This window comes from Suillus bovinus (assembly GCF_016758785.1).
Source record: "Suillus bovinus strain UH-Sbo-P2 chromosome Unknown EDB93scaffold_1, whole genome shotgun sequence".
Classification (NCBI taxonomy): Eukaryota; Fungi; Basidiomycota; class Agaricomycetes; order Boletales; family Suillaceae; genus Suillus; species Suillus bovinus.
The window spans coordinates 476,000-501,052 of record NW_024542057.1 but is presented as its reverse complement, the minus strand read 5'-3'; the positions used below and the strand labels follow the sequence as shown (position 1 = coordinate 501,052).

Sequence of the window (25,053 nt, the reverse complement as noted above, 5' to 3'; positions counted from 1 at the left end):
TTCATCGATGAATGATCAGAGTTTGTTCTTGTTTGCATACTTCCATTTTTGAGGTCGGTTTTACAGTTGGACTCAAGGAAGCTTCGGTGCACCCAAGTTGTCAACTCCAACATGTGGTTGCTTCCGCCATGTCGACACGGTCTGCCTTCAATAATGGTCACCAGGCAATTCCATGCCACTACACAAGTGTCCATGCGGAAAAAGATATCCAAGACGTCGAAAGCGGATGACGAGGAAATACTTCAGCACTTTCAGCCAGATGGGGGATTAGATGTACCAGTGGCCGGATACCTATTACATCGTCAGCAGCGACAGACGTTATACTACATGCGACTAATTGAGCACGAGATTCCAAAACTCGTAGGTCAGCCATGATTGACCCGAATTAAAGACATCCACTCATTCGTATCTTAGGGTTTCGCAAACCATTCGTCCCTCCCACTGCCGCTACACCCCTCGTCATACGGTCTATCGATTTTGCTGGAGAAAAACATCCGTTGACAGCTAAGCGGAGTGTTGTCGTTCCGGTCGCGCATCTTCCCCTGCGGAACGAAGTAGCTTTTCACAGAGCGAAACTCCTCGCGGGCGTGCGGTGGATGCCAGAACCCCCAAGAGACTCTGGTATATCAGCGGATGAGGATGCTGCCAAGCATGGTTTTATTAAGATTGCATGCGAGGACTTTCCGCGGGCCAACATGAATTTAAAATGGATCAGCGATACGCTAGATAAGCTGGTTCTCGAAGCAAATGTAGGTCAAGTTTGACGTTGGCTACTATCAATACTCATAGTTTTTCAGGCTGAGGGCGAGGCGCCATATCAACGGCTACCACTGGATACCCGACATCTCGATTCTAAAGTGCGGAAATCGAAGAAGGGTGATCATGTTCGAGGCAGAGGTGGATTACGTCCAAGTCTCAAGGACTTCCCCACGGAATGGCTTCCAAAGCGTCAAGAAAATGTGTTATCTTCTATATTGCCATCTCAATAATAGACTGTATCTCTGGACGGCCGCTGTTAATCGGTCCGGCATCATGATCACGAGTGTATGGCGAATCGTCCAAAATATGTTATAAGCTCCATCGATGAATAAGTCCTCACGTCTTTCTCCCTATCTTCCTCATGGCGAATAAAATTCGTGCGTCTGTGATTCAATCCTGCACTGCCCGTTTCGATCTATCAGAGACATTGGACAAAGTTGAAAAACTGACCAGACTTGCAAAAGAGCGCGATGGATCGCAGCTCGTTGTATTTCCCGAAGGCTTGTGAGTCCACCTTAGTCTGCATGTCGTCTTGCCTATGGCATGTAACTCTTGCTTAGCATCGGGGGCTATCCGAAATGGTCGACCTTTTTATGCTTCGTAGGAGAGAGGACTTCAGAGGGCAGGGACGAGTTCGTCAGGTATTATAACGCGGCAATTGAGATTCCTTCGCCAGCGATAGATCGTGTCGCAGAAGTGAGCAAGGCAACAGGGGTCTTTATAGTCATGGGGGTCATCGAGCGTGAGCTCGGGACACTCTACTGTACCGCCATATTCGTCGACCCCGTTGAAGGCTTAGTGGCAAAGCATCGAAAACTACTGCCAACAGCATGCGAACGTTTCATATGGGGGCAGGGCGATGGAAGCACCCTTCCTGTTGTAACAAAGAAGTTCCAATCATCTGTCGAGCCAACGCGCACCGTCGAGACGAAGATATCCGCTACCATATGTTGGTGAGTGTCGAACCTGATCGTACTCACCTAAAAATGACAAAAGAGTTACATCAGGGAGAATTTTATGCCTCTGCGTGAGTCTTGAGATTGATCCGAGTAAACCTCTCAAACGGTTTGTTTCCTCCAGTGCGAACTTATTATTACTCTCTCGGGACGCAAATCTATTGCGTACCGACGGTTGACTCGCGTGAAACTTGGGAGAGCTCCATGCGACATATCGCATTCGAAGGACGTTGTTTCGTGCTTTCTGCGTGTCAATTCGCAACTGAAAAAGACTACCCTCCGGACCATCCAGTTGCAGATGCCAGTAATCGCAATCCTGACAATGTCATGATCAACGGTGGCAGCTTGATAGTCAGCCCTCTGGGAAAAGTACTCGCTGGTCCCACGAGAAAGCCCGAGGACATCCTGACTGCAGATCTTGACCTTGATGATATCGTCCGAGGAAAGTTTGATCTTGATACTGTGGGGCACTATTCTCGTCCAGATGGTACGATCACTTCATTTTGACTTGAGATGCGATTCATGGTCTGTTATTAGTCTTTCAGCTCAAGGCAAACATCTCGCCTTGATTTAGGCAAGGGGCCTCATGCTCAAGAAAGTGTAACAACAATCTCTTATTTTCATCTCCACTGCCAGTGTTCTGTCGAGTCGATCTATATCCAGTACTAGCAGGTTTCATTGATATTGAATCTGTATGACTCCAATTAATTATGCTTTGTACTACGACATGTGGCTCAGTACTAATGTGGCCGACGAGGACAAAGACCAAAGCGACATCCTCTTTCTCATACACCCACAGTACACACAAAGTGATGCATAGAAATCCACCTGAAGCGTCCATGACTACTATGATATAAAAGCTAGCAACAAATACAACTCCCCTCATCACTTGAAGTCACTAAGGTGCGGCAGGTCCAACATTAGCCAGACTCTTCAGCCGAAACATTCTCGCACTACTTGCTATACGTTCCATAATGTCTAATTCGCAGACTCCTGATGCACGCACTGCGCTCATGCAATCTGTTCTCTCGCGTCACTTACAGGCGAAGGCGAGTTCGGCGAGAGTGTCCCGAAGCTCTCTACTGCGGAGACCAAGCCGCAATTTCAATGCGCAGGACTTTGCTGGCCACCGAAAGCAGGCAGCTAGCCCTAGCAAGCGCAAGGCACGCGAGGACAACATTGCCTTGGCAATTCGAGGCAGAACGATCTATGATCCACGAGCCAACCCTGTTGCACACTCGGCACCAAAGACAAGCAGCTCACGGAAGAAGCTGATGACGCCAAGCGCTCCCTCATACCACCCCCTTGGAACTGGTGTACTGTTGAAAGAGAAAGCGTTGCCTCTGAGTATTTTACAACGGATGGAAACCGAGGAAGAACATCGAGTCTTCCTGATGAAAGCCGGAGGTGCCTCTACGCCGAGCTACCACTGGCAGGCGCGGGACAATTCTCCCTGGATGGGCATCTCTGAGTCGGATCCGGATTGCCATATGCCGGGAAGTAGTACACCCTCGGACATGGAGTATTCCCCATCTCTCTGGAACGCACCGAATTTGAATTCAGGGGAGGGAGATTGGGAGACGATGTTTGACATGTATATCAACTTGCAAGAGGAGTGAATGAGAAAGTGTTGGATAATCATAATATTTTCTGTAGTTAGTTATGGCAATATGTATATCCTGGAGCACAGTAAACGCCCTTTTCATGAACGGCTAGTCTGTACCGCGCTCGGTTGATATTAACGGCTAGAAGATTCAGTTCAAATTGAGCTACTCGTCTACCGAAAAGCGGATTTAGAGCGCCACCGAAGCCAAACAAATGCAACACATTTGTAGACAAGAAGTCGAGTGTTTTGCTTCATCTTTCCTTCCTCGTTTGCAGTCAACCGAAAGTAAATTTTGGACCTTATTGCTAGTCATCTTAAGCCCTTCATCACTGACAGCAACGTCCAGATGACTGACTCCTACAACTCCCGCGCCAATGACCTTTCGCCTTCTTCAAATGGCTACGCGAACGGTTCCAGTCCGTTGTTGGCCCAATCTAACAACGCTGGCATTTCACCCGTCATTCGCAAAAAGCTCATGGGCTACGTCGGTTTTGCCAACCTTCCAAATCAAGTGCACAGGAAGAGCGTCCGGAAAGGTTTCCAGTTCACTACAATGGTCGTCGGTTCGTTGTTTTATGCCAACTGAGTTACTTGCCCTCAAACATTCACCATTCTCTAGGCGAGTCGGGTCTGGGAAAGTCTACGCTAATCAATACCCTCTTCAACACGCCTCTATACCCTCCCAAGGAGCCCCTTCCTCCTTCAGCTGAGCGACCTAAAACGGTTGCCATTGAAAGCATTGGCGCAGGTCAGTCTCATATGACAGCACGAGAGGTGCCATTAACACTCGTACTTAGATATTGAAGAGAACGGCGTCCGTCTCCATCTAACTGTTGTTGACACTCCCGGTTTTGGCGATTTTGTCAACAATGACGACAGGTATGTAAAAAATTTGGCCAAATTGAGAATATCTTACCTATACGTAATGCTAGCTGGAGGCCAATTGTAGAAGACATCGAGTCGCGTTTCGACTCATATCTAGAGCAGGAGAATCGCGTCAACCGGCAGAAGATCGTGGACAATCGTGTCCACGCTTGTCTTTACTTTATTCAGCCCACAGGTCACTCGTGAGCAGTTTTGTTGTCTTTTGTTGTACTTCTGTCTGACACGTTCCGTCTTCGCACAGGCTGAAACAACTCGACATTGAATTCATGCGTCGCCTGCACACCCGAGTCAACCTAATTCCTGTCATCGCAAAAGCCGATACGCTGACGGACGAGGAAATTGTTGCCTTCAAAGCCAGGGTAAAATCGCCTCCCTGCCGCATTTCCTGTTGCCTGACCTTGCACGCAGATCCTTGCAGACATTGCTCACCACAATATTCACATCTTCCAGGCACCCAGCTATGAGAATGAAGATGAGGAAACCCTCGCTGAGGCCGAGGAGATCGCTAGCAAGATTCCTTTTGCAGTCGTTGGTTCGGACAATGTTGTGGACACCAAAGATGGTCGTCAAGTCCGTGGACGTGCATACCCTTGGGGTGTCATCGAAGTTGACAACGAGGAACACTGTGACTTCGTTAAGCTTCGCCAGATGCTTGTTCGGACCTACATGGAGGAGCTTAGGGAGCGCACGAATGATGTGCTATATGAAAACTGGCGAAGCGAGAAGCTTCTTAGCATGGGTGTCGCCCAGGATTCTAGTGTCTTCAGGGAGATCAAGTAAGTGCTAGTTTTGTTATTCGTGGAGAAAGTTGATTGACATCTTCTCGAAGCCCTTCTGCCAAGATTCAGGAGGAACGTATTCTGCATGAGGCCAAGCTTTCCAAGATGGAGGCTGAGATGAAGATGGTGTTCCAGCAGAAGGTCCAGGAGAAAGAATCGAAGCTGAAGCAGTCCGAAGAGGAACTTTATGCCCGACACAAGGAAATGAAGGATGCTCTCGACAAGCAGCGCGCAGATTTGGAAGACAAGAAGCGAAGAATCGAGAGTGGTCGACCGCTGACCCCAGAGAAGAATACTGTAAGTCAACAGCCCAACCCTGGAGTGTTTACTAACTGACATTCATATAGACCAAAAACCGTCGCTTCTTGCGGTAGATTCCCTTCGTCTTGGCACTTTCTTATTGTTCTCCCTTCGCCTCTTCTAGTTTGCCATTTAGTATTCTTGCTATCGTACATTGCCTTGGCGTTTCACTCGTTACCTCGCCCTCGAACATTTTACACTCTTTTGGAATGATATCCAGGTTTGGCTACCCTCCACCTTTTTAGTACTATGATCAACTTCCTATGCGGAGTTTCTGGATGTTGAAAGACGTCGAGGAGATGATTGGATTTTTACTTTTGCGATGACTGCGCGAAGATATACCCAGTGTTGCCACTATGTCAATACTGATAAACAGATAATCTTGAGTCCACACAGCTTAATGAGATTTGATCACGAACCACGACGAAGCTCAATCATGGCTGATAACCAGTCCGCTAATATTCAAGCACTGTTGTCCGCATTAAATGTGTTCACTCGTGCACCTGACAAGACTTCTTTGGAGAATGCGAATTCCTGGCTGCAGGATTTCCAACACTCTGTAAATGCACTTTCGCCCTTCGCCCGATCTTCCAATCCGGTCATCTGACTTCGTCCATCCGCCCTGTCCTAGCCCGAAGCATGGTCGACATGTAACGTCCTCCTGCTATCTCCTGATGCACCCCCAGCGGCCAAGCTATTCGCTGCACAGACTTTCAGGTCAAAAGTTAGTCAATCCGTGATTCATTCCTGTGCGCCACTGAAGTCTCCCCGACAGGTTACTTATGATCTACATCAAGTAGACCCATCAAATCTTCTTCCCCTCAGAGACACTCTTGTCACTGCGCTGGAGAGATATCAAAGCGGTCCGAAGACCATCATCACACAGTTGTGTTTGGCGCTTTCAGGGCTTGCCCTGCAACTCCCAGCTTGGGACAATGCTTTACAGAGTATTGTCGAGATATTTGGAGCGAACCCTGCAACGGTTCCTGTGTTGCTCCAATTTTTGACTATCCTTCCGGAAGAAGTATCGGGTAACACAAGGATACCCGTGACTGTGAGTGGCGCATAATCAAGATTTAGGAGGTTTTCACGATACCAACAGGACGATGAATATCGCGAAAGGTCTACAAAACTCCTTTCGGACAACTCCGAGCAGGTATTGCAGCTGCTGTCAATGTACTTGCAGGCAACTGGTCGGTCTATTTATCTATTTGCCAAAGGACATTGGTTACAAAATTCTGCAGGTGTCACGCACGCGGTTCAAAGTCAAATCTTTGATTGCCTTCGTAGTTGGTTAGTCGCAGGAGAAATTGATATGCCCGCCTTCGGGAAATCTCCTTTGCTTGCATTTGCATTCGAGGCCCTAGCTTCGGAGGAACTCTTTGACTCGGCAGTCGACGTCGTTTGTGAAATGATACACGAGACGCAAGAAATCGACGAGAATATGCCCGTGATTGAACTCATCGTTCCTCGGGTCATTGCCTTAAAGTCTCGACTGGAAGATCAGAAGGATGATCCAGAGAAGATTCGAGGCTACGCAAAGATCTTTGCAGAAGCTGGTGAAACGTACCGGTTACTTATTCTCCAGCACACCGATACATTCTATCCAATCGTCGAGGCAATTGGCCAGTGCTCAGCCTACCCCGACCTCGATATTGTGCCCATCACTTTCCCTTTCTGGATGCGGCTGGCTCAGACTATAGGCAAGAAAACAACGATCTCGCCACTGTTCGGAGAAGCATACAAGGCGTTAATGGGAGTCGTCATTCGCCATTTGCACTTCCCTCCCGATCTCGCCTCTATGACGGGCCAAGAAGCGGATAATTTCCGCTCGTTTAGACATGTAATGGGAGATACTCTCAAGGACTGTTGTTTAGTTCTTGGTGCAGATGCCTGTCTCCTTTCTGCTTACGGGCTTATCACTATGGCGCTGGCTCGTAGCCCACAGTCCATCTCCTGGCAAGAAATCGAGGCCCCTCTTTTCGCTATGCGCTCCATGGGTGCTGAAGTGGATGTCATGGACGAAACCGCTGTGCCCAAGATAATGGATCTCATTCCCTCTCTTCCGATTCATCCTCGAGTTCGTTATGCTGCACTGCTCATCATATCCCGGTACACCGAATGGATCAACCGTCACCCGGACTACATTGCATATCAACTACAGTACATCTCGGCAGGCTTTGAAGATCCTGACCCCGAAGTCAGTGCGGCTGCAGGACAAGCGTTGAAGTACTTGTGCCAAGACTGTAAACAGGTGAAACCATCACCTATGTTGTCAAATTTTGCTTTATTAACACGATTGCAGCATTTGATCGAATTCCTTCCTACGTTGCATACTTTCCTTACAACAACCGGAACAAAACTGGTTCAAGATGACCGGCGGCAAGTATACGAGGCCATCGCTTACGTGATTTCCGCGATGTCTATGGAAAAAGCTGCAGAGTCCCTGCGAACCTTTTCGCTTGATATTCTGTCTCAAATACATGCCATAAGTAGCAAATCTACAGCAGTAACCAAACAAGAACTCAAGGAAGTCGGATGTGAGTTTCGTGAACCGTGTTGACATCCGACTAACGCCTGTCCCCTAGATGGCTTGGAAAATCTGGAGGTCATGTTGCATGTCGTAGGACCCTTTGGAGACCAGCTACCTGCCGCTTGTCAGAACAGCTGTCAAGAAGCATGGTCGGTTTTTGACACCTTCATTTCCAAGTTTGCGTTCGACTATGACACTTCGGAGAGAGTCACTCGCGTTCTCCGTCACGGCATTACGCTGTTTGGCGATAGCTCTCTTTCAGTTGCATCGTCTGTCTTGTCACGGATGGTGACTTCCTTCGAGGCAACCGGTTTCTCGTCTTTCTTGTGGATTTCGGGGAAATTTGTAGGGAGGTTTGGTCACGAGTCGGACCCAGTGTTGCGAAATGCCTTTCAAAACCTGTACGAGAGAACGACTAACAAAGTCGTTAGCCTCTTACAATCAAAGGATCCAAGAGACATCCCTGATGGTGAGTCTTTTTCGTCTCAATCTTGGCAAAAGCTGACTTTGATTCAACAAGTATTGGAGGATTATGTTCAGCTCTTGCTCCAGCTTATACGGATGGCGCCAGATGTATTCTTCCAGTCCAGCGCATTTCCACTGGCATTCAGAGCCACCATGGCTGCACTCACTTTAATTCATTCTGACCTCGTCTTTGCGTCCTTAGATCTCTTCCGCGACATCCTTACTCACGAGAGTCTTACTCCTAGCTCATCGCCACCTCCCAAGTTCCCCATTTATTCTTCCGCCATCAAGGCTGTCATGGAAAAGGAGGGATTTGAGTTTGTCGGCTACATGCTCTCAGGTCTTGTTGGAGATTTCCCTGAAGACTCAACTGCGATTGTTGTCACCATTTTCCGCGCCGTAGCGCTTCTGTGGTCTACGCAGCTGGTCGCATGGTTGCCACCTATCTTGCAGCAGCTTCCTCCATCCAGTGCCCCGAACCAAGTGAAGCGGCAGTTTTTATTGGACGTGACCAAGTGCGTGTGTTTTATAATTGCTTTCGGCGGCTATGGTATTGAAGTCGGCTGGCCGTTATTAGCTCGTTGAACACCGCCCAATACGACAAGGTCAAGTATTCCATTCTAGCACTCCACCGAGCTTCACGCAAGGCTCGAGACCGTAGACGTGTAACTCCCTTGAACCAGGTGTGAGAACCAATGAGGAAAGCTCTCTCGTCTCACATGGACCGGAGATTCAGTGAAGGGAAAAGATGTGCAGAGCTGTAATGAGAATTTTGTACATGGTCAAAATTGTTTAGTATTTGAGCTTGCGAATGCGTTACCAGTGTCTACCACCATTCGGCGTTACGTCCGAGGGAACGTTGAGTACACAGCAAGAAATGCTGCGAAACGACACACCGAAACATTCAGGTACATCAGGAACACAGTGCCTAATCGGGAAATATCGGGTTTTGAGGTTTTGGCACGGCAGGCGGGTTGCCACAGATCACAGCGGGGGAGACTTTGCATTTCTTTCCAACACCACGTCCACCAATGTTTCGTCGTTCAGGTCAATCCTTTGCTTCCGACCGTACGTTATCCATTCACTTTGCAATAGCAACTGGAGCTGATATCTCTATAGTCGGTCGCCGGTCATTCTCGGTTTCGGCCTCTCGAAAGAGTTATGCCGACACCATACACAACCTACGTATTCACAAAGACACTAAAGTACTCTGTCAAGGTTTTACTGGAAAGACGGTGAGCTCTTGACGTACTCCTTGGAGTCTAACGCGCGAAGGATTTATCATCGGAGCAGGGAACCTTTCACGTGAAAGAGGCTTTGGCTTATGGAACAAACATGGTTGGGGGTGTCTCCCCAAAAAAAGCAGGCCAAACGCATCTTGGCCTCCCTGTTTTCGGTAGTGTCAAAGAGGTATGAAAGAATTCATCATTGTTCTGCCAATGTCTCATCATATCGAATAGGCCGTTCAGGCAACAAAACCTGATGCAACTATCCTTTATGTTCCTCCCCCCACCGCTGCTGATGCCATAATTGAAGCCATCGAGAACGAGATTGGTTTGATTGTTTGCATAACGGAGGGTATTCCTCAGGCCGATGAAATCAAGGTGGACTATTTTTGCCTTACATTGAAGCAGTTTATAAACATTATATTTAGGTCATGAATGCCTTGAAGAGCCAATCTAAATCTCGTCTCGTCGGCCCCAACTGCCCCGGCATCATCAACCCACTAGGTTGCAAAATGGGCATCCAGCCTGGTCACATCCACAAGCCAGGGAAGATTGGTATGTTCCCACCAAAGGCTTGTTTTGATCTCTCGCCTCATCGATGTCCTTCAGGTATCGTTTCGCGCTCCGGAACCCTTACATACGAAGCTGTCGCTCAGACCACCGGTGTTGGTCTCGGCCAATCACTATGTATTGGCATTGGTGGTGACCCATTTCCCGGCACTCAGCATATAGATGCCCTCAAAGTTTTCATGGAAGATGATGCGACTGAAGGTATTGTTGTCATCGGTGAAATTGGTGGTTCCATGGAAGAGGAAGCTGCCGATTACCTTGAAAAATACAACAAGACTCGTAAGAACCCCAAACCTGTCGTTGGGTTCATCGCAGGACGCACTGCTCCGCCTGGGAGACGCATGGGCCATGCTGGTGCTATCATTTCCGGTGGCAAAGGTATAAACTATTGGATTCACTTTACTCTTCCGCTGACTTTGGATCGCAGGTGCTGCAGTAGACAAGGTTGCTGCTCTTGAGAGAGCTGGCGTTATAGTGACAGACAGTCCTGCAAAGATTGGTGCTGAGATGCTCAAGGTATGTTCAGCTTTCATTTTTTTCAAGGTTATGCTGACTTTTGGGAAAGGCAATGAAGGCGGCAGGTCTCGTATAGATAGATATTACCGCTATACCAATGTACCATTTCAATCAACTATTTTATTAGGCCAATAATCTGCTGTGTGCTTACATAATCGTCCACCAATCGTTCATCGATGTCATTTACTCCGTCCCTAGCCATAGATGAAGCAGCAAGCTATCTATTATCCGCACCGTCCCTCTCAAAGGTTTCCACTACCATCAAGCTCGAGGTCAACACCGTACTCTCGACTTTTATCTAATCTCTAACTTGTTCGCAGCTGTATGGTCTATTCAAATATCTCAAGGTGGCCCCGAAGCCGCAAGGCTCAAGGCCACACATATTCGACATGACAGGACGCGCCAAGTGGGACGCGTGGAAAGCGGCGAGCGATACATATGAGAATAATAGTCACGCCGCGGAACAGCGGTATCGAGCCATCGCTCAGGAACTGGGATGGAAACCAGGTTCTAGTCCCAGCGTTGCGCCTGAGAAGCTATCGGAGGATGGAGGCGCGAATGCAGTTATTCGGAATCAATCTGCTGGCTCAGAGTCTTCAGGTGGCGGCGGCGGCGGGATGGGAACATCTGTCAGCTTACTGGTCGATCCGGGCCCAGATTTGGGTGAAGCTCAGACGCTGCACGGATTAGCTATCGCGGGAGACGCAAAGAAGTTGATGGCGTTCTTGCTTGCAAATCCAACGGTCGATATTAACGCACGCGATGAATTTGTGTGTTTCACCCGTGCTTCTCTACACAAAACTCAAGTTCCAGTAACAGGATTATACCGCCCTTCATTTGGCCTGTGACAGAGGGAACTTGCCAGTAGTCCAGGCATTACTGAGCAAGGGAGGGGATCCTCTGTTGAAAGTAAGGCATGGAACCTTTTAATCCAAATACTGACCTCGTGATCGGGCAGGATCCCGACGATTACACTGCAGCAGAGCTAGCTCAGGTAGCTGGACATCAAGAAATATATGACCTCCTGAATAATTAGAAGATGTTTAAATGATAATGGAATTATGGCTGCAATCTACATATGCGAGGCTGTAGTGGTAATTTATGATTTCCTCATCGCTCTTAACAGATGGTGGAACGAACCCACCCCATATCGACTCAAGATTGCCTCCGACGCGATAACTACGAAGTAGCTGAAGTCATTCCAGAGGAACTATTTTTTGACGATTCCGTGCCAAATTTTGGGCCCAAGGCCTTCGGGTGATACTTGGAGTCTGGTGGTAACACACCACCCTTGAATATTGACTTTAGCACTGACAAGCGTATGAATAACAAATGTGGACTTACAAGTTCCAATAGCTTGACTACAGATTTACTAGGCAGTGCTCCAACACCCAGCCAGTATTTTATTCTGTCCACACTCCATTTGACAGTCTTGTGTGTGTCTCCGAGCTTAAGAGCAGGATCATAGATGCCCAATAGCTCCATAGGCTTTGCGTCTCGTCTTGTGCGCTGGTTAATGGCGACTAAATGGAATATACGGTTGTGTCTTCGGCCGTGCATGGCCATCCTGAGGCGCACAGGCATGGTGAACTGACAAGTAATAGTACACCTGTAAGTTGGAAGAGAGCAGAAGTTGTATTTACCACTATTTGGTCAGACGTGGCACAAGGAACAAATTCAAGCCACCACTTTAGTATACATTTTTGTAACCTCAGTACAAGGATTGCAGTGAATGGGCAATACATGTTCTACATCATAGATAGTTTGTTTGGGTGAAAGAATGTGAAGCTCGTAATGTCCAACGATATCACCGAGGTTTACCATGCCTACGCGAACAACATGGCACTAGTGAAAATTCCCCTACAAGCAGCTGACTCCGAGTCAAGAATGCAAGAGCGATAAGTCAAGAGTCCGACTCAGGACCTTCGCTGCCTGGAATTAACTGGGGAGGCCGATGTCAGCCCCCACTTGAACATTCAGTGAAAGGATTTCACAGACCATACAAATATTGTTGCCGTTGAGAAGCGTCTGTGCAAGTCGTGTTTTCTTCTTTCCCTGAGGAGTAGTCTCGCTGAGGACGACCATCAGCAACGGGATATCGCTATCATCTAGTCTCACTGACTATTCTGTTACATCCTCTAGCACCATATCTGCGTGTGGGCGTGTTCAGTATAACAGCTTTATCGCGTAGGGAAAAGTGGCCAACTCACTCACGAAATCGTCGAAGCCAAGCAGCGTCCCGGTAAACTCACGATCACTCTTCATAATGACCCATATCCGGGATCCAATGCATCTGTCAATTAGTTCTGCGACGGCTGTCAGGATAATGATCAATGATCTTTGTTGTCTTTTGTACTCGCCTAGCGGGAGGATTTGAGAAGCCATGACGGTAAAGTTTGAGGTGGCGCAAAGCAAGACGGGCGAGACATCTTGCATCAGCATTCAGATCAATGTTGTAAATTTCATGTATCGTATAGCAGACATCACGGGTAGTACAGGTTACCAATAATCAGCATTATCAGCTACTACACTGAATCATTTTCTCGTGCTCTGACATATATAGTTCTGTCATAAAGGAATTTGCGTCCGTTAGACGCGTTACATGTAACATACCGCACAAGCGTAAAGGGTAAGGAGACATCACGGGTTGCAAACAGAATGGGGATTTGAACGACAATCGTCGGTGCAAGATATAAGTGACAGTAGCACACAGTGAAAGAGATAGGCAACAGTTTACTGTTGGCCGAAACTAAAACCTCCTTGTGGAGCAGTGACATCCTGGAACTGCACAAAAAATTAATATACGAAAAGAAACAATATCAGTGAACTTACAGCAAATGTACCACTAGCATCAAGGGTAGGTGCGTTAATTGCTGCATCCACTTCTTCCTCATCTGGGAAGTACTTGTCCATGATATTGAACGCCTTCTTATATATCTCCAGGTTGTCGTGTGATTGGAGGTTGTGGATGGTGATCATACCGCCTGCCTCTTCGACATATATAGCATATTGGTTGACGGATCCGGGACCTCCAGCCTGTTTATCCGTCTCGCCAACCTTGAGAATGTTATCGAGACCATCAAGGGCAACTTGAATGATCTTGTTGTCCATCATAGTGAGCAGATCACATAGTGGCTTGATACAGCCTTGCGAGACGAGATAGCGGATCTGCGCTGGTTCGTGAAGACCACCAGACGTCGCGTTCGAAATTGCCCAGCAGGCCTCCTTCCGCGTTTTGAAGTCAGCATTGGAAAGAATGTTGATAAGTGGAGGAATGATGTTGGCATCGATAACTGCCTGAATTTGGGGAGGTGACCCAGCAGTGATGTTGGAGATCGTCCAGCATGCTTCTTTTCTGATACCCTCTTTCGGGGAGGATAGCAGCGAAAGTAGAGCGGGTAAAGCCCCAGACGCAATAACGACCTGAGTCTGAAGATCATCTCCAGTAACAATGTTGCCGATTGAACGAAGAGCGGGCGTTTGCACGGAGGTTGAACTGTGCATGAGTAGATCAACGAGGCGCCGACATACAGCAGACTCGATAACCGCTTGGATCTTGTCGTTCGAACCATCTGAAAGGTATGAGATAGCCCAGCAAGCATCAATCAAAATTTCATCATCGAGCGAGTAAATGAGCTTGGTCAAGACGGTCAATGCGGGAGAGATCTAGTAAAAGATGTCAACTTCCTATGCATACAAGCCATGATTTGTCACAAACCAGTTCCCAGTCGGGCTGAGGGTTTTTGCCCCTGCAGAAGTTACTCAGGGTCCACGTAGCGTTCCTGAGCATGCTAAGTTTGTGATTTTCGCTTAGCAAAGTCAGGAGTGGCCTCAATGCCCCTTGTTGCAGGACGTAATCTCTGCATTGTGGGCTGTCACCCGCGATATTCCCGAGGGCCCATACCGCCTGTTCACGAACATCGAGAACCGGCGACGACAGGAGGTTGATGAACTCGGGAACGGCACCGGCGGAGATAACGACTTGAGTGTGCTCGGCGGTCCCAGAAGCAATATTTGTGAGCGCCCAAGCTGCCTCAAACTGTAGACCGATTAGCATTGACTCGATAGCTAGGTACAGAACAACAAACCTGCAACATGGAAGCACCAGTCCGAAGGAATTCAACGAAACGGGGCACAACGCCACATTCAATGACTTTCTCAATAGGAGGGTTCCTCTCCTTTGACAACAGTTTCCGGAACTTCGTGGTTGCATCCAACTGGCGATCGGGATCATTAGAAAACACGCCACTAATCATTTCTTCCGCAAGCTGCAAGCACATTCAGTAGAAAATCACGAGGTGGGTGAGATCGTACGCACCGGAGGCTCCCAACTGCTTGTCGTCGCTTCTTCATCTGAGTCGGCTGAAGCGGAGGGAAGGAAATTACGCCTTTTCGCGATATTCTCCTCGCGCTTCTGCCTTCTGATCTCAACCTGCTGCTCCTCTCTGCGACGCCTAAGATCGTCTTGCTTCAAACCACCTTTATTCTTATAGTCTGATCAAACACGCGTGTTCAGCAATTGATATCAAGAAAAAAATTGAGGCAAGCATACTGGCTCTGCGGTGTTCCATAGTACGTGACTCCATGACGGATCGCTGGATCGCAAAAATCTAAGAAATGATAGAAGGGAGAGATAGAACCAGAAAGAAGATCAAGATGTTGAAAGCCCTCGCGTCACAACAAAGGATAAAGCACTATCACCCACGCGTGACATTGTCATATCCATCACAAAATGTGACTCGATGAGTCACGTCACAAAAGTTTTCAATTCACATCAGTCTTAGCAAGTTCTTAGTGGTCACAGATTGTTAGTTGACATTCAGTATGGAAGTTTACAAACAATAGATATCAGGAGTGCAACAGAAGAGTGAAGTCGAGCAGTAGAGAACTTGCGAGTAGCAGTAGTCCCTCATTGACACTTTGTCGTTGCCTCAATCAGACTTCACTCAAAACATTGCACGACAAATTTTTAAATAGTGAAAATGTTCAATTGCAGTAAGGATACAGCGTGGATAATAGTTTACGAGTCAAACGGGTACTGGTAAATATCATTTAGTCTCTCGGGGTGCCCAATCATTGTTAATGATCACTCACCTCAAATGATTCTGGAGGGTCAACGTCCGGCGAACTCTCATCTAGAGCAATGTGGAAATCCCTCGAAGGTCTGGCACGATGTATGAGGGCTTGCGGTTGCGCATGCCCGTTCTCAGTCGGTGTTGGTTCCACTACGGGAGGTTCGAATGAAATGAACTCTGCCTCAGTGTCCGGCCTCTCATCCACCATAAGGAGAATACCACCCCCGCCCGCGTACCGCTCCGAGGCAACACCAGATGGCGCCTTCCTGACACCAGGGTTCGGATTCCCTTTGCCGCTAGTCTTGGGTAAGACTGTGTTCAATGATACTGGACGGACGGGTTGATACCGTCCTTCAGGGGGGAAGCTAATGTAGGCGAGCTGCGTGGGAGTAACACGGGAAAAGTTTGCGATATTCTCTGAAGAAGGCTCTGATTTCCGTTTCGGCTTAACGTCTTCGGGAGCGTTAGTCGAAGGCGAGCTATCGGAAGGCTTGCCGGCAGGACCTTCTTCACCTTTCATTTCAACATCGCCATCCTTCTTTTGCTCAGACTTCTCGTCCTGAAATATCACATAAATAATTGAAGAAATGCCCTGTTGTAAACGCAGCCACGTACCGTATCCATAGCATCAGCATCAGCAGCTGCTTTTTTCTTTTCTCTAGCTTTGACCTTAGCAGTTGTTGAAAGAACTGCTGTAGCCGCTTTAGCGAAGGTCTCCCGTTTAGGTGGTGTGGCGGGAGGAGGATAAGCGAAAAGACTGGGTCTGGCATTAGAGATAAACTCAAACTTTGGCACCTGGATTCTGGTTAAGCGAAAATGACCGAGAAGCGTTGCATGATGCTCACTTTCAAGTCTTCATTCAAGCCAATAATAGCGGTCGGTTCAAACGCGAGGCACGCACAGTGCGCTAATGGATACCAATACCAGAATTGGCAAAACATAGTCATACCAACGATCGCGTTCGTGTTCTTGCTCCCTGCCCGACTCTGCAAACTAATGGTGACGTTGCGGCCACCAGCATCTATCAAACCTTGCCCAATAGCAGCACCGAAACGTGCCATAGGATCTTCGTGCTTGTCAGACACCACTTTAGTGTAGAGGGCACGGGTTGAGGACATGGATGGAGATGAGGCTTCTGATTGTTGGACCAAGATCATACCAAGGGCGATGAAGGCACCCTGTCGCACGAAATCAACACCGTCCTTGGTCATGGGCTCAAGGATCTCCACAGCATCTTGAAGGCCGGTGCCTGCGCATGCGATACCCAGGGCTAGGGTTGCACCGCAACGAACGTGTGGGTTGTAACTTTCACTGAGGAGCTGAACAATTCGGGGGACTTGGCCTGGATTCTTGAATAGGAGGAAGGCGAGTGAGGTCACAGCTGCTCTCCGAACATCATCTGAGGTATCAGAGACTGCAATGTGCAGTAGCTGCCGGACCGCGTCGTTATTTGACGTCCCTGCGTAAGCTAGTGCAAGAGTGTAGACACCGCCATAACGTAAAATAGGGTCCTGGATGGACACTTCAGTAAGAGCGCTGACGGTCATGGTGGGGCTTTTACCTTTTCAGTCAAAAGTGAAGTAATTGTTGAGTCGGCCTCCTCTTGGCGGCCATAAAATATGAACGCCAGTCCCATGGCCAGACCGCGAATGATCTTCTCATGCTGCGTCTCTCTAGCATACGTCAACATCTCCTCCGCTGCGGTTCGATCTGCAGAACCAAGCATCACAAGACCCATGGCATAACCCGCTGCTTCGCCGGCCACGGCAGAGTCGGTGAACAGCGTCTCCTTCAAATCATCGTATGCGTTGGAACTTCTTCCACCCATTGCTGAGATACCAAGGCCGAGAGCGGCACCGTGCTGCACTACCTCGCCCTGAACGGTTTTCATAGTCTCGCGAAGATAGTTCTCAACAGGTTGGCCGCTACCGCAGCCAGCGTTAATCAGACCAAGAGCATAAAGAGCACCGCCTTCGGAGTAGGCGGCCCCTTGGATCTGGCTTTCGCCCCCTGCCTGGGGGAGATAAGGGCCAAGAATATTCATTCCCTCCTCGAAATGACCCTTGTGGATAACACCGAGGGCTGCGGTCGTAGAGAACTTCGCCCAGTTAGATGCCAAACCGAGCCATTCAAGGTTTTCGCGAAGGAACACGTCAGAAGTTGTTCCAGCGTGCATGAAGGCGTTCTGTAGAGTGACCGCGGTATGATATATAGACGTCCGGGCTTCGAGGACGTCCTAGCGACAGAATATTAATGACGTTTGAATCCATTATAAGAGCACTCACTTTCGTGTTCTTCAGAATTAGCATATCTACTTTATTGTTGCGCTTCAGGAATTCTAGGTATAGTTTGACAGACTCTTGCCCATCCAAGATTTTACGGAGCTTGTCGTATATGTCTCGTGTTTCCTAGAGAACAAATTTAATGCATCGTGCACATGTATATGATGATACTTACCTCCTTGCCCTCAGGTAAGTCAGCCCTCACACCCTGCAAGAATTCCCGAGCACCTCCCTCAACCAAGTCAAATGCAAATTGATATGCAAGAAGCCTATCCTTTGGAACAAGGGAAGTCAGAAGTGGAACGACGAGTGATGGCCGATTGAGGGTGACTAGTAGCCGAGCAAGGGCATGAATATGCGGAGATTTTGACAGTGATGTTGGAGGAGGGAAGAGAGGTAAAAGGAAGTTGAGGACTTGATCACGGTAGGAGAGGGAGAAGCCTGTATCCAAAACAGCTTCCATTGTGTACGAGAGAAGGGAGACGTCGTGAGTCAAGTCATATATACGGTTCACAACATCGAGACGATGAGACTCTAATGCAATGCCGATTGCCTGCCCAAAAACGGTGAGCTCGGAGTAGGTAGCATCCACGACGGTTGTGTTACCTGGCGGTACTCCCCCTCATCGATACAGCGATCGAATATGCTTTCTATGATAGCTTGTAGCCGAGGATCAATCTTCGTTAAGCTCCCGGAATGCTCTTCAGTGCGCAGTGTGACGTATCGGTCAATTGCATTAGCTTGGGGGTGAGCAAACAGCGCAAGTTAATTTAGGGCTAGGGCAAGGGGTCTAGCACTCACATATTACTGTCTCGACATATTCACCTGCGCCATGTGCGCGAGCCTCAGCCTGGAACGCGCTCCCTGCGCCCAAGGCAAAGGATAAGGCTTCGTCATACTCCCCCAAGAAATAATACACTTTGCTAGCTAGCAAAGCAGCGTTATGGCGAGCGGGCTTTGGAAGATCATCGGACTCGTATAAGCTTTCTCTAAGAATGAATTCCGAGGTCAGAATCGACTAGTGTGCATTGAGCAATGGCAAACCCATACATGAGTGCAATGTGCTCCGAAATTTCTGCCCAAAACTGAGGGACAAGGGGAATGAGTCCTTTGAGAGCATGTTGCTTGAACACGGTATCTGGTTCTTGAAGGAGAGCGAGCACGCCAGCCGCAGAAGATTGGGAACGGATGACCATAACTTTCAAGTCAAAGAATACTATGAGACGCGTCACCTTTCATCACGCTACACACGAACAAGTCTTTCAATCGGAGATTTAATTCACCTTCCCGACCTCATCCGTCTAAACGCGAATATTCATTGCATTTGACATTGATTCAACTCCATATTCATGCTTGCTCGCACCGCCGTACGTGTTGTTGCTCGTGCAGCTCCCAGAGGTTCCCGTGCTTCATCTGCCGATGCAGGTGCAGGTGATTATTTTGCAAAGCGTGATGCGGTCAGGGCCCATGCTGCAGGTTTGCACAAGTATTGATTTGCGGACATGATTGATACTTAATTCACCTGACAGAGGTTACTCAGCTTTGGCGCAGAATAAGGTCAGCCCAATATCTCCTACATAGTTGGTCCTTGCTGACAATATACAAGCTTCTTTGTTTGCGTCCCAGCTAGTGCGTTTTAACACAAGCTGTTTGTTTGGTCTGCTCACCCTCTTTTAGCCATTACCTGCGCCCTTTGGGTACGTAATGTGGAGGCAGAACATGCCGAACACATAGAACACATAAAGGCAGAGCATGATGGTCACCTGCCCGACATCCCTCAGTACGAATACATGAACCGTCGTCTCAAGCCTTTCCCTTGGGGTATGAACTCGCTGTTCTTTAACCCGCATGTAAGTCATTCAACTGTTTTTTTTTGTGTTCGTCTCAACTCACCATTTATAGGTCAATAAAGATTTGTCGGAGGAATGATCTTGTTTCGTATCAGTAGACTATGATGCCATTTCATCCCATTCAACAATTTCAGCGGCACTTTTGTCTCCATCACTCCGGTCGGTGCGCGAGTCGTAATTTCCCAGTGTTCTGCCTCTGGTTTCGATGAAATGCCGGTCAAGTTTATGATGTCGATGCTATGGTCGTCAATATAAAGTGTGATTGAAAACTAAAAGCAGGGAATGTACGCTACGCACCAGTCCCTCTGACTTCGTCCTATGTAGGGGGTCACAGGTAGCTAGACATCAGTGCAGGGAAGGTCATGTCCCGTGTTTGAAATGCTGGGAATTCTACTTCATTCTGCTTGCAAGTCGCAATTTTCATCTCCCGGCGCCACTACAGAATGTTACGAGCGGTTCTCGAAAGCGTACTTGTGAAAAGATATAACAAGTTATCCCAGGTTAGAGACCAAATGGCCCTTGGAATATTAGTACGTCTCAATTTGTGTCAACGTCTGAAAGCATATAACCACGGCGGTGACTGATGGATATTTTTTCTCGCGCCTGCGAATCTTTGCGAGGCTCGTGGCAAGGATTTCACAGTACGACTATCTGGTGCGCCCTCCCCAATCACAGCGCGTTTTAGGAGTTGAACGCGCGATTCAGCATTTTGGCAGTCGTTGAAAAGACGTGCTTTACTAGCTTCGCCGAGTTATGGTTAGTAGATATTTACTTACATGAAACTTGTTGCTTCTGTCGGCGTCCCACCACATGCTCTAGGACCCCGCGGCCTCCGAACAGCGTGGCACTAGCAGAGGCAACTCAAGACCATCCGAGAGTGCATCACTAAGTGACATGCAGATACAAGAGGTCAGCGTGTGAACTTGAAGTGGTCGAAGACTCGGGTTCCGATATAAACGATGCGGCGGCCAGCTCATTCACGTAGAATTGTGCAGGCTTCCGGACATGTCGTGGTAGACAAAATCATTGATGAATGTTCTAGTTGATGTGATTAGCCGCCAAAAAAGGAAGGCGCTTTAGATCGAATACACTCATGTAGAACGTGTTGGGACTTTCACTCGTCGACTACTTACCTTTGCAGCCACCTACAACACCACCACCACCAACGTAGAGCCATGCCACGCGCTATCATATCTCCGTCAGTCCTGGCCTCTGACTTCGGGCAGCTCAGTGCAGAATGCAAGAGAATGATCAAAGGCGGAGCGGAATGGCTACACATGGGTACGTCTACTGATATGTGAAGCTTCAGAGACGATCCTCATCACCACTCACCTCGTACAGACGTCATGGATGGGTAAGAAATGAGTTTCAATACTCTTATCCGATCTCAATCTGTTCCAATCCAGCCACTTCGTGCCCAATATCTCAATGGGTTGGTGCACTATCCTCCTCGATTCCTTGCGAGTTCTCACGTGCATGCAGGTGCACCAGTTCTGTCTTGCGTCCATAAAGGCGTCCCGGGCATATTCATGGATTGTCATATGATGGTTTCACAGCCCGAGAATGTAAGCACATAGCTTATCGCACTCGATGTCCAGCGCAGTAAATGACCTCGGCATCTACCTCAGTGGGTGAACGATATCGCAGACGCAGGAGGCTCGCTATATTGTTTCCATATCGAAGCCACGTGTAAGTGATCTTGCCTTCAATCTTCTCCTGATGGCTTAGCACCTTGCGCAGCCGATGCTGTTTCGCTTATCAACGCTATACATGCGCGGAACATGAAAGCTGGGGTGGCTATTTCTCCGGACACGCCATCCACGGCCATCACAGATGAAATAGGCGCAGTAGCGGACATGCTCTTGGTTATGACTGTTTACCCTGGTACGTCATAATATCGATTTTTTGATAGGTCGCCTCACGTGGCGTAGGGCGTGGCGGTCAAAAATTCATCGATCGGTGCGTACCAAAGGTTGCGGAACTGCGCGCACGTTTCCCAGAAAAGGACATCGAGGTCGATGGCGGTGTCGGACCCAAGACAATCGGTGTTTGTGCCGATGCAGGTTAGTGCTGCCACAGAATCCCCTACACGATCATTTGACTGGTCCGCAGGAAGCAACGTCATCGTGGCAGGAACTGCCATTTTCAATGCGCCAAATCCTGAGGACGTCATTACTTCGCTGAAGGCTACCGTTGATACCGCTCAGGCGAGGTTCTCGAAGTAGATGCTGAAGGCTATGAACTACTGATCGCACCATATGTATCGAGTAATTAGATTCTACGCACTCATGTCCATCGAGGTAGCACAGTTTATGTTATTAAAGTAGACTAAGATTGGTCCCAGCATGGCACTACGGCCTGAACCAGAAGTAAGCAAACTACTTGACATGTCCGAGGTGAAAAGATCGGCAAATGGTAAAGGTATGGACAGTGAAAGGACCGGGAATCAGAAGGCCAGGTATCCAAACAACTTGCCCTCTTGATGTCCGAGTCCGAATCAAATAATAACGAAGGTTGCAGCATGCAATCTGTGCATTCATGATATGGGTCGTTTCAGATGACGTGTTTGACATTGATTAAGATTGCGAGACCATGGTCGACAGAAAGCCGCAAGGACGGGTGTGATTCAAGGTCACCATTGAAGCCATTCGCCGTACATGTTTGGCCTCTCCCCACGAATGTAAGACTCAAACGTTCTCTTGAGGACAGTGGCCCAATCAAGATCGCGCTTATCGTTAGCGACACGGTCAGTGGCATCCTCTGGATCGATATCGGGTTGCGCCGCTGCACGGGCAGCCCTCTCCCCAGCTAAAAACTTGGGCCCTAGGTCAGGCCAGTTACGAGATGGATCGAATGGCTTCCACCTAAGTCACAATTGAACGCGGTATGTCACGCAGAAGGATAGTCTACTCACCAGAAGTTATGGAAGTGATAAGAGAAAGCACCTTGGAAGAAACCTTCAAACCCTAGTGCCTGAGGAGCGGCACTGGCTTGTGCAGGTGTATCAAAGAAGTCCGAGAACCTATGAGAAATGAATGAGTAAGCTATGACGTGAGAACACGGAATTGCATACGTACTCTTGGAAGTATGGCTGAGGAGGTCTTTCGCGTTGGTAGTACTCGGTGTTGAGCCACGCAGAGTCAAACAACGCGTCAGGTAGTCGTAGCAAAAGACCCTCCAAGTATGCGTCCTTGGTATAACGAGATACCGTCATGGGGTGGAAGTCGAGGCCGTTCTTCAGAGCAGTGCGGAACAAGAATGACCCAAGAGCAGAGTTCTTGTTCATGCGCAGAACGGCAGTATTGTACTTCTCCAGCCGCGACCACCTATACGCAAACGCGCCCTTCCAACCCCAAAGCTCCTCCCAGTCCCGCAAGAAGATGGTGTCTGCATCAAGGTAGATACCACCGAACCGATGACAAAGGACAAATCGTGCCATATCAGAGAGGATAACTGAGAGGCGGTCATATGAAGACGAAGATTTCGAACCAGTACGGTTTAGCATATCATCTTCGTCTGACTTGTTGTCACCAGTAGACGAAGGTTTTGCAGAAGTGTCGACATCGGTGCTGTTGGTCGAATCCTCTATAGAACTAGTACTGGAGGCCTCGGCAGTTTTCGACTGCGACTTCTCGGCGGGTACACTGACAATGTGTCCTCCTGAGTTGAAGAGAGTTTCTTTTAACTCGCGCCACTCGTCCTTAAGTTCCGGGATACCGTCAAGTTGGTCTGTCGTATTCCACAGTTTGAATTTAATAACGTCCTTGAAGCGATGGTGTAAGAAAGGGGCTGCCCAGGGATTGGTCTTGAGCCCTTCATACATGTCGCTTAAAGCGGAAGGGTTTGGGACAGATGCTGCAGGACCAGGGTTGATCCACATCCAAAACTCAGGGCGGCAGACGTTAAGAGTGTCGCCATCCTTCAAATGCAGACCGACATTTTGTGTGAACAGGAAGGAGAGCAAAGCGAGATATGGCTTGTCGGTGAATGGGCCAGTCCAGAACATGTGGAAGAGACGTGGGTTTTCAGGGTCGCAAGGTGCCGGAAGACTTGAATAAGGTGTATGTTGCAAAGGAGCACGGAGAGGTAACTGTGTCTCCCAGTCTACCCCTACCTTCTTTCTTAAACCTGCGTTGGGATCCGTCTCTCCACCTGAAACTAGCGGACGAGGTGGAGCAATGGGATTAGCTATAGGGATTGGATCTGTGAAGGGATCTGTGAAGTTCTCCTTCTCTTGTTCCATGTAGATGTATTTCCATTCGTCTATTTCACCCCGCCTGACTCTCTTGCCATTGTCAAGGCCTGCGCCTACACGCAAAACCTCGAGGCAGTCGCGGACATACTTTGGAAACATTAGTTGGTGGAAAAAAAAAACAAGGAAAGCAGAATGCGTACTTTTCCCTGTGAGAAGTCGCAATGATCCATGATTACGTCTAGGTCAGCGACAGTGCCCGGCACAGGACGAGGTGGATATGCAAGAGTGGGAGGAAGGCTTTGTACATCGAGATAAACGCGTCGTGGACCATCTCCACGCGTGGTTGTTGCTACAGGGCCTGGAGGAGGCCTGAATCGTGAAGGAATCGTTGGAACTTTTCGTGGAGGAAGAGCAGGGTTGAGTGGTGGAGCGCTGAGTCCAACCTGCTCGGGTACTGAGAGTATTCATTATCAACACGTAGGATCACGACAGGAAGAGAGATGAAGCGTACTCTTTGCATTACTTGGATAATGGCCGCTCTCTATTTCCCATTTCCAAATTCTCTGCAAGTCATCTCGCCCAAAGACTAGGGTAGAAGATTCCCCAAAGTTTGCAGTCCACTGTTTTTCCTCTGCGCCGAACCGACGTGCGAAGGACCATACTGTGATGATGGAAACAATCAAGACTACACAGAGCAGTATCGGCCCCCGTCGTCGTCCGAAACGCAAGATACTGATCTGGCGGATACGACTTGGATTTGGCATAAATAAACGAAGACGACGCGAGCGTACGCCAGGGATTGGGACTGATATTGGGACTGTCCAGGACATTGAACGGGAATGTCGATGCATTTTCTCGCTGACAGCGGAAGAATAAGTTGGAAGAGCGTTTGTTAAGCGACTTTTGTCTGGAAAGCCATTCCCGCGTTGGGGAGTAAAATAATTAGAAGACGCCATTTCGTCCAGTAAACGGCGAATTCACGACGCTCGTGAGGACGCCGAACGAGCACTTTTAAGAATATTGATGTAAAGAGAAGCGTAGTGATCCGTGGGAATT

The 25,053-nt window shown here is 48.5% G+C and overlaps 14 protein-coding genes across 14 annotated transcripts; 9 read left to right on the top strand and 5 right to left on the bottom strand.

Annotated features, from left to right (window-relative positions):
• Positions 1-192: 192 nt before the first annotated feature.
• On the top strand, positions 193-989 carry EDB93DRAFT_1074216 (mitochondrial ribosomal subunit protein-domain-containing protein; the record flags this gene model as incomplete). Its single annotated transcript, XM_041445076.1, has 3 exons — positions 193-364; positions 415-749; positions 798-989. The coding sequence occupies 3 exons, from the start codon at positions 193-195 to the stop codon at positions 987-989; spliced, it is 699 nt and encodes a 232-aa protein (XP_041313498.1).
• Positions 836-2,487, top strand: EDB93DRAFT_14446 (carbon-nitrogen hydrolase). Its single transcript, XM_041455504.1, has 5 exons — positions 836-1,263; positions 1,320-1,712; positions 1,767-1,786; positions 1,840-2,202; positions 2,253-2,487. The coding sequence occupies exons 1-5, from the start codon at positions 1,121-1,123 to the stop codon at positions 2,282-2,284; spliced, it is 951 nt and encodes a 316-aa protein (XP_041313497.1). The 5' UTR covers positions 836-1,120; the 3' UTR covers positions 2,285-2,487.
• On the top strand, positions 2,257-3,353 carry EDB93DRAFT_14598 (uncharacterized protein). The gene has a single exon (XM_041455513.1). It carries the CDS (start codon positions 2,690-2,692, stop codon positions 3,332-3,334), a length of 645 nt encoding a protein of 214 aa, XP_041313496.1. The 5' UTR covers positions 2,257-2,689; the 3' UTR covers positions 3,335-3,353.
• A 227-nt stretch (positions 3,354-3,580) lies between these two features.
• Positions 3,581-5,706, top strand: EDB93DRAFT_1196310 (Septin-domain-containing protein). Its single transcript, XM_041450890.1, has 8 exons — positions 3,581-3,884; positions 3,941-4,069; positions 4,119-4,200; positions 4,254-4,388; positions 4,448-4,565; positions 4,615-4,982; positions 5,036-5,282; positions 5,333-5,706. The coding sequence occupies exons 1-8, from the start codon at positions 3,668-3,670 to the stop codon at positions 5,357-5,359; spliced, it is 1,323 nt and encodes a 440-aa protein (XP_041313495.1). The 5' UTR covers positions 3,581-3,667; the 3' UTR covers positions 5,360-5,706.
• Positions 5,693-9,118, top strand: EDB93DRAFT_1111841 (armadillo-type protein). Its single transcript, XM_041448108.1, has 9 exons — positions 5,693-5,844; positions 5,917-6,009; positions 6,061-6,339; positions 6,388-6,478; positions 6,530-7,539; positions 7,591-7,825; positions 7,874-8,287; positions 8,339-8,798; positions 8,861-9,118. Exons 1-9 carry the CDS (start codon positions 5,722-5,724, stop codon positions 8,970-8,972), a joined length of 2,817 nt encoding a protein of 938 aa, XP_041313494.1. The 5' UTR covers positions 5,693-5,721; the 3' UTR covers positions 8,973-9,118.
• Positions 9,119-9,255: 137 nt separating this feature from the next.
• EDB93DRAFT_1111839 (succinate-CoA ligase) lies at positions 9,256-10,730 on the top strand. Its single transcript, XM_041448107.1, has 8 exons — positions 9,256-9,351; positions 9,403-9,518; positions 9,577-9,693; positions 9,744-9,887; positions 9,938-10,064; positions 10,119-10,457; positions 10,507-10,595; positions 10,645-10,730. The coding sequence occupies exons 1-8, from the start codon at positions 9,315-9,317 to the stop codon at positions 10,669-10,671; spliced, it is 996 nt and encodes a 331-aa protein (XP_041313493.1). The 5' UTR covers positions 9,256-9,314; the 3' UTR covers positions 10,672-10,730.
• Positions 10,731-10,771: 41 nt separating this feature from the next.
• EDB93DRAFT_1074003 (uncharacterized protein) lies at positions 10,772-11,631 on the top strand (the record flags this gene model as incomplete). Its single annotated transcript, XM_041445063.1, has 4 exons — positions 10,772-10,867; positions 10,916-11,365; positions 11,415-11,504; positions 11,554-11,631. The coding sequence occupies 4 exons, from the start codon at positions 10,772-10,774 to the stop codon at positions 11,629-11,631; spliced, it is 714 nt and encodes a 237-aa protein (XP_041313492.1).
• A 203-nt stretch (positions 11,632-11,834) lies between these two features.
• On the bottom strand, positions 11,835-12,179 carry EDB93DRAFT_1046513 (ribosomal protein S16 domain-containing protein; the record flags this gene model as incomplete). Its single annotated transcript, XM_041444629.1, has 2 exons — positions 11,835-11,885; positions 11,940-12,179. Coding segments are annotated over 2 exons (291 nt in total), but the record flags the coding sequence as incomplete, so codon positions are not given.
• Positions 12,180-12,271: 92 nt separating this feature from the next.
• On the bottom strand, positions 12,272-13,084 carry EDB93DRAFT_1111829 (uncharacterized protein). Its single transcript, XM_041448106.1, has 5 exons — positions 12,956-13,084; positions 12,806-12,901; positions 12,718-12,745; positions 12,594-12,666; positions 12,272-12,537 (listed from the first exon to the last, which is right to left on the bottom strand). Exons 1-5 carry the CDS (start codon positions 13,035-13,037, stop codon positions 12,499-12,501), a joined length of 318 nt encoding a protein of 105 aa, XP_041313490.1. The 5' UTR covers positions 13,038-13,084; the 3' UTR covers positions 12,272-12,498.
• Positions 13,039-15,290, bottom strand: EDB93DRAFT_1317972 (ARM repeat-containing protein). Its single transcript, XM_041454853.1, has 6 exons — positions 15,148-15,290; positions 14,914-15,089; positions 14,684-14,863; positions 14,314-14,634; positions 13,428-14,261; positions 13,039-13,379 (listed from the first exon to the last, which is right to left on the bottom strand). Exons 1-6 carry the CDS (start codon positions 15,179-15,181, stop codon positions 13,329-13,331), a joined length of 1,596 nt encoding a protein of 531 aa, XP_041313489.1. The 5' UTR covers positions 15,182-15,290; the 3' UTR covers positions 13,039-13,328.
• Positions 15,291-15,391: 101 nt separating this feature from the next.
• Positions 15,392-19,196, bottom strand: EDB93DRAFT_1196290 (26S proteasome regulatory complex non-ATPase subcomplex Rpn2 Psmd1 subunit). The gene is made up of 10 exons (XM_041450889.1): positions 19,003-19,196; positions 18,754-18,941; positions 18,559-18,692; positions 18,128-18,505; positions 17,956-18,078; positions 17,232-17,906; positions 16,516-17,181; positions 16,286-16,465; positions 15,690-16,229; positions 15,392-15,633 (listed from the first exon to the last, which is right to left on the bottom strand). The coding sequence occupies exons 1-10, from the start codon at positions 19,146-19,148 to the stop codon at positions 15,616-15,618; spliced, it is 3,048 nt and encodes a 1,015-aa protein (XP_041313488.1). The 5' UTR covers positions 19,149-19,196; the 3' UTR covers positions 15,392-15,615.
• A 105-nt stretch (positions 19,197-19,301) lies between these two features.
• Positions 19,302-19,881, top strand: EDB93DRAFT_1244529 (COX6A, subunit VIa of cytochrome c oxidase; the record flags this gene model as incomplete). Its single annotated transcript, XM_041452221.1, has 5 exons — positions 19,302-19,428; positions 19,482-19,509; positions 19,559-19,581; positions 19,630-19,802; positions 19,855-19,881. 5 exons carry the CDS (start codon positions 19,302-19,304, stop codon positions 19,879-19,881), a joined length of 378 nt encoding a protein of 125 aa, XP_041313487.1.
• A 953-nt stretch (positions 19,882-20,834) lies between these two features.
• Positions 20,835-22,193, top strand: EDB93DRAFT_13915 (ribulose-5-phosphate 3-epimerase). The gene is made up of 8 exons (XM_041455487.1): positions 20,835-21,083; positions 21,144-21,156; positions 21,209-21,234; positions 21,285-21,367; positions 21,431-21,491; positions 21,543-21,686; positions 21,734-21,865; positions 21,915-22,193. Exons 1-8 carry the CDS (start codon positions 20,978-20,980, stop codon positions 22,025-22,027), a joined length of 678 nt encoding a protein of 225 aa, XP_041313486.1. The 5' UTR covers positions 20,835-20,977; the 3' UTR covers positions 22,028-22,193.
• An 11-nt stretch (positions 22,194-22,204) lies between these two features.
• Positions 22,205-25,052, bottom strand: EDB93DRAFT_12314 (uncharacterized protein). Its single transcript, XM_041451291.1, has 5 exons — positions 24,509-25,052; positions 24,198-24,451; positions 22,880-24,144; positions 22,717-22,824; positions 22,205-22,666 (listed from the first exon to the last, which is right to left on the bottom strand). Exons 1-5 carry the CDS (start codon positions 24,951-24,953, stop codon positions 22,435-22,437), a joined length of 2,304 nt encoding a protein of 767 aa, XP_041313485.1. The 5' UTR covers positions 24,954-25,052; the 3' UTR covers positions 22,205-22,434.
• Between the last annotated feature and the right edge of the window lies 1 nt (position 25,053).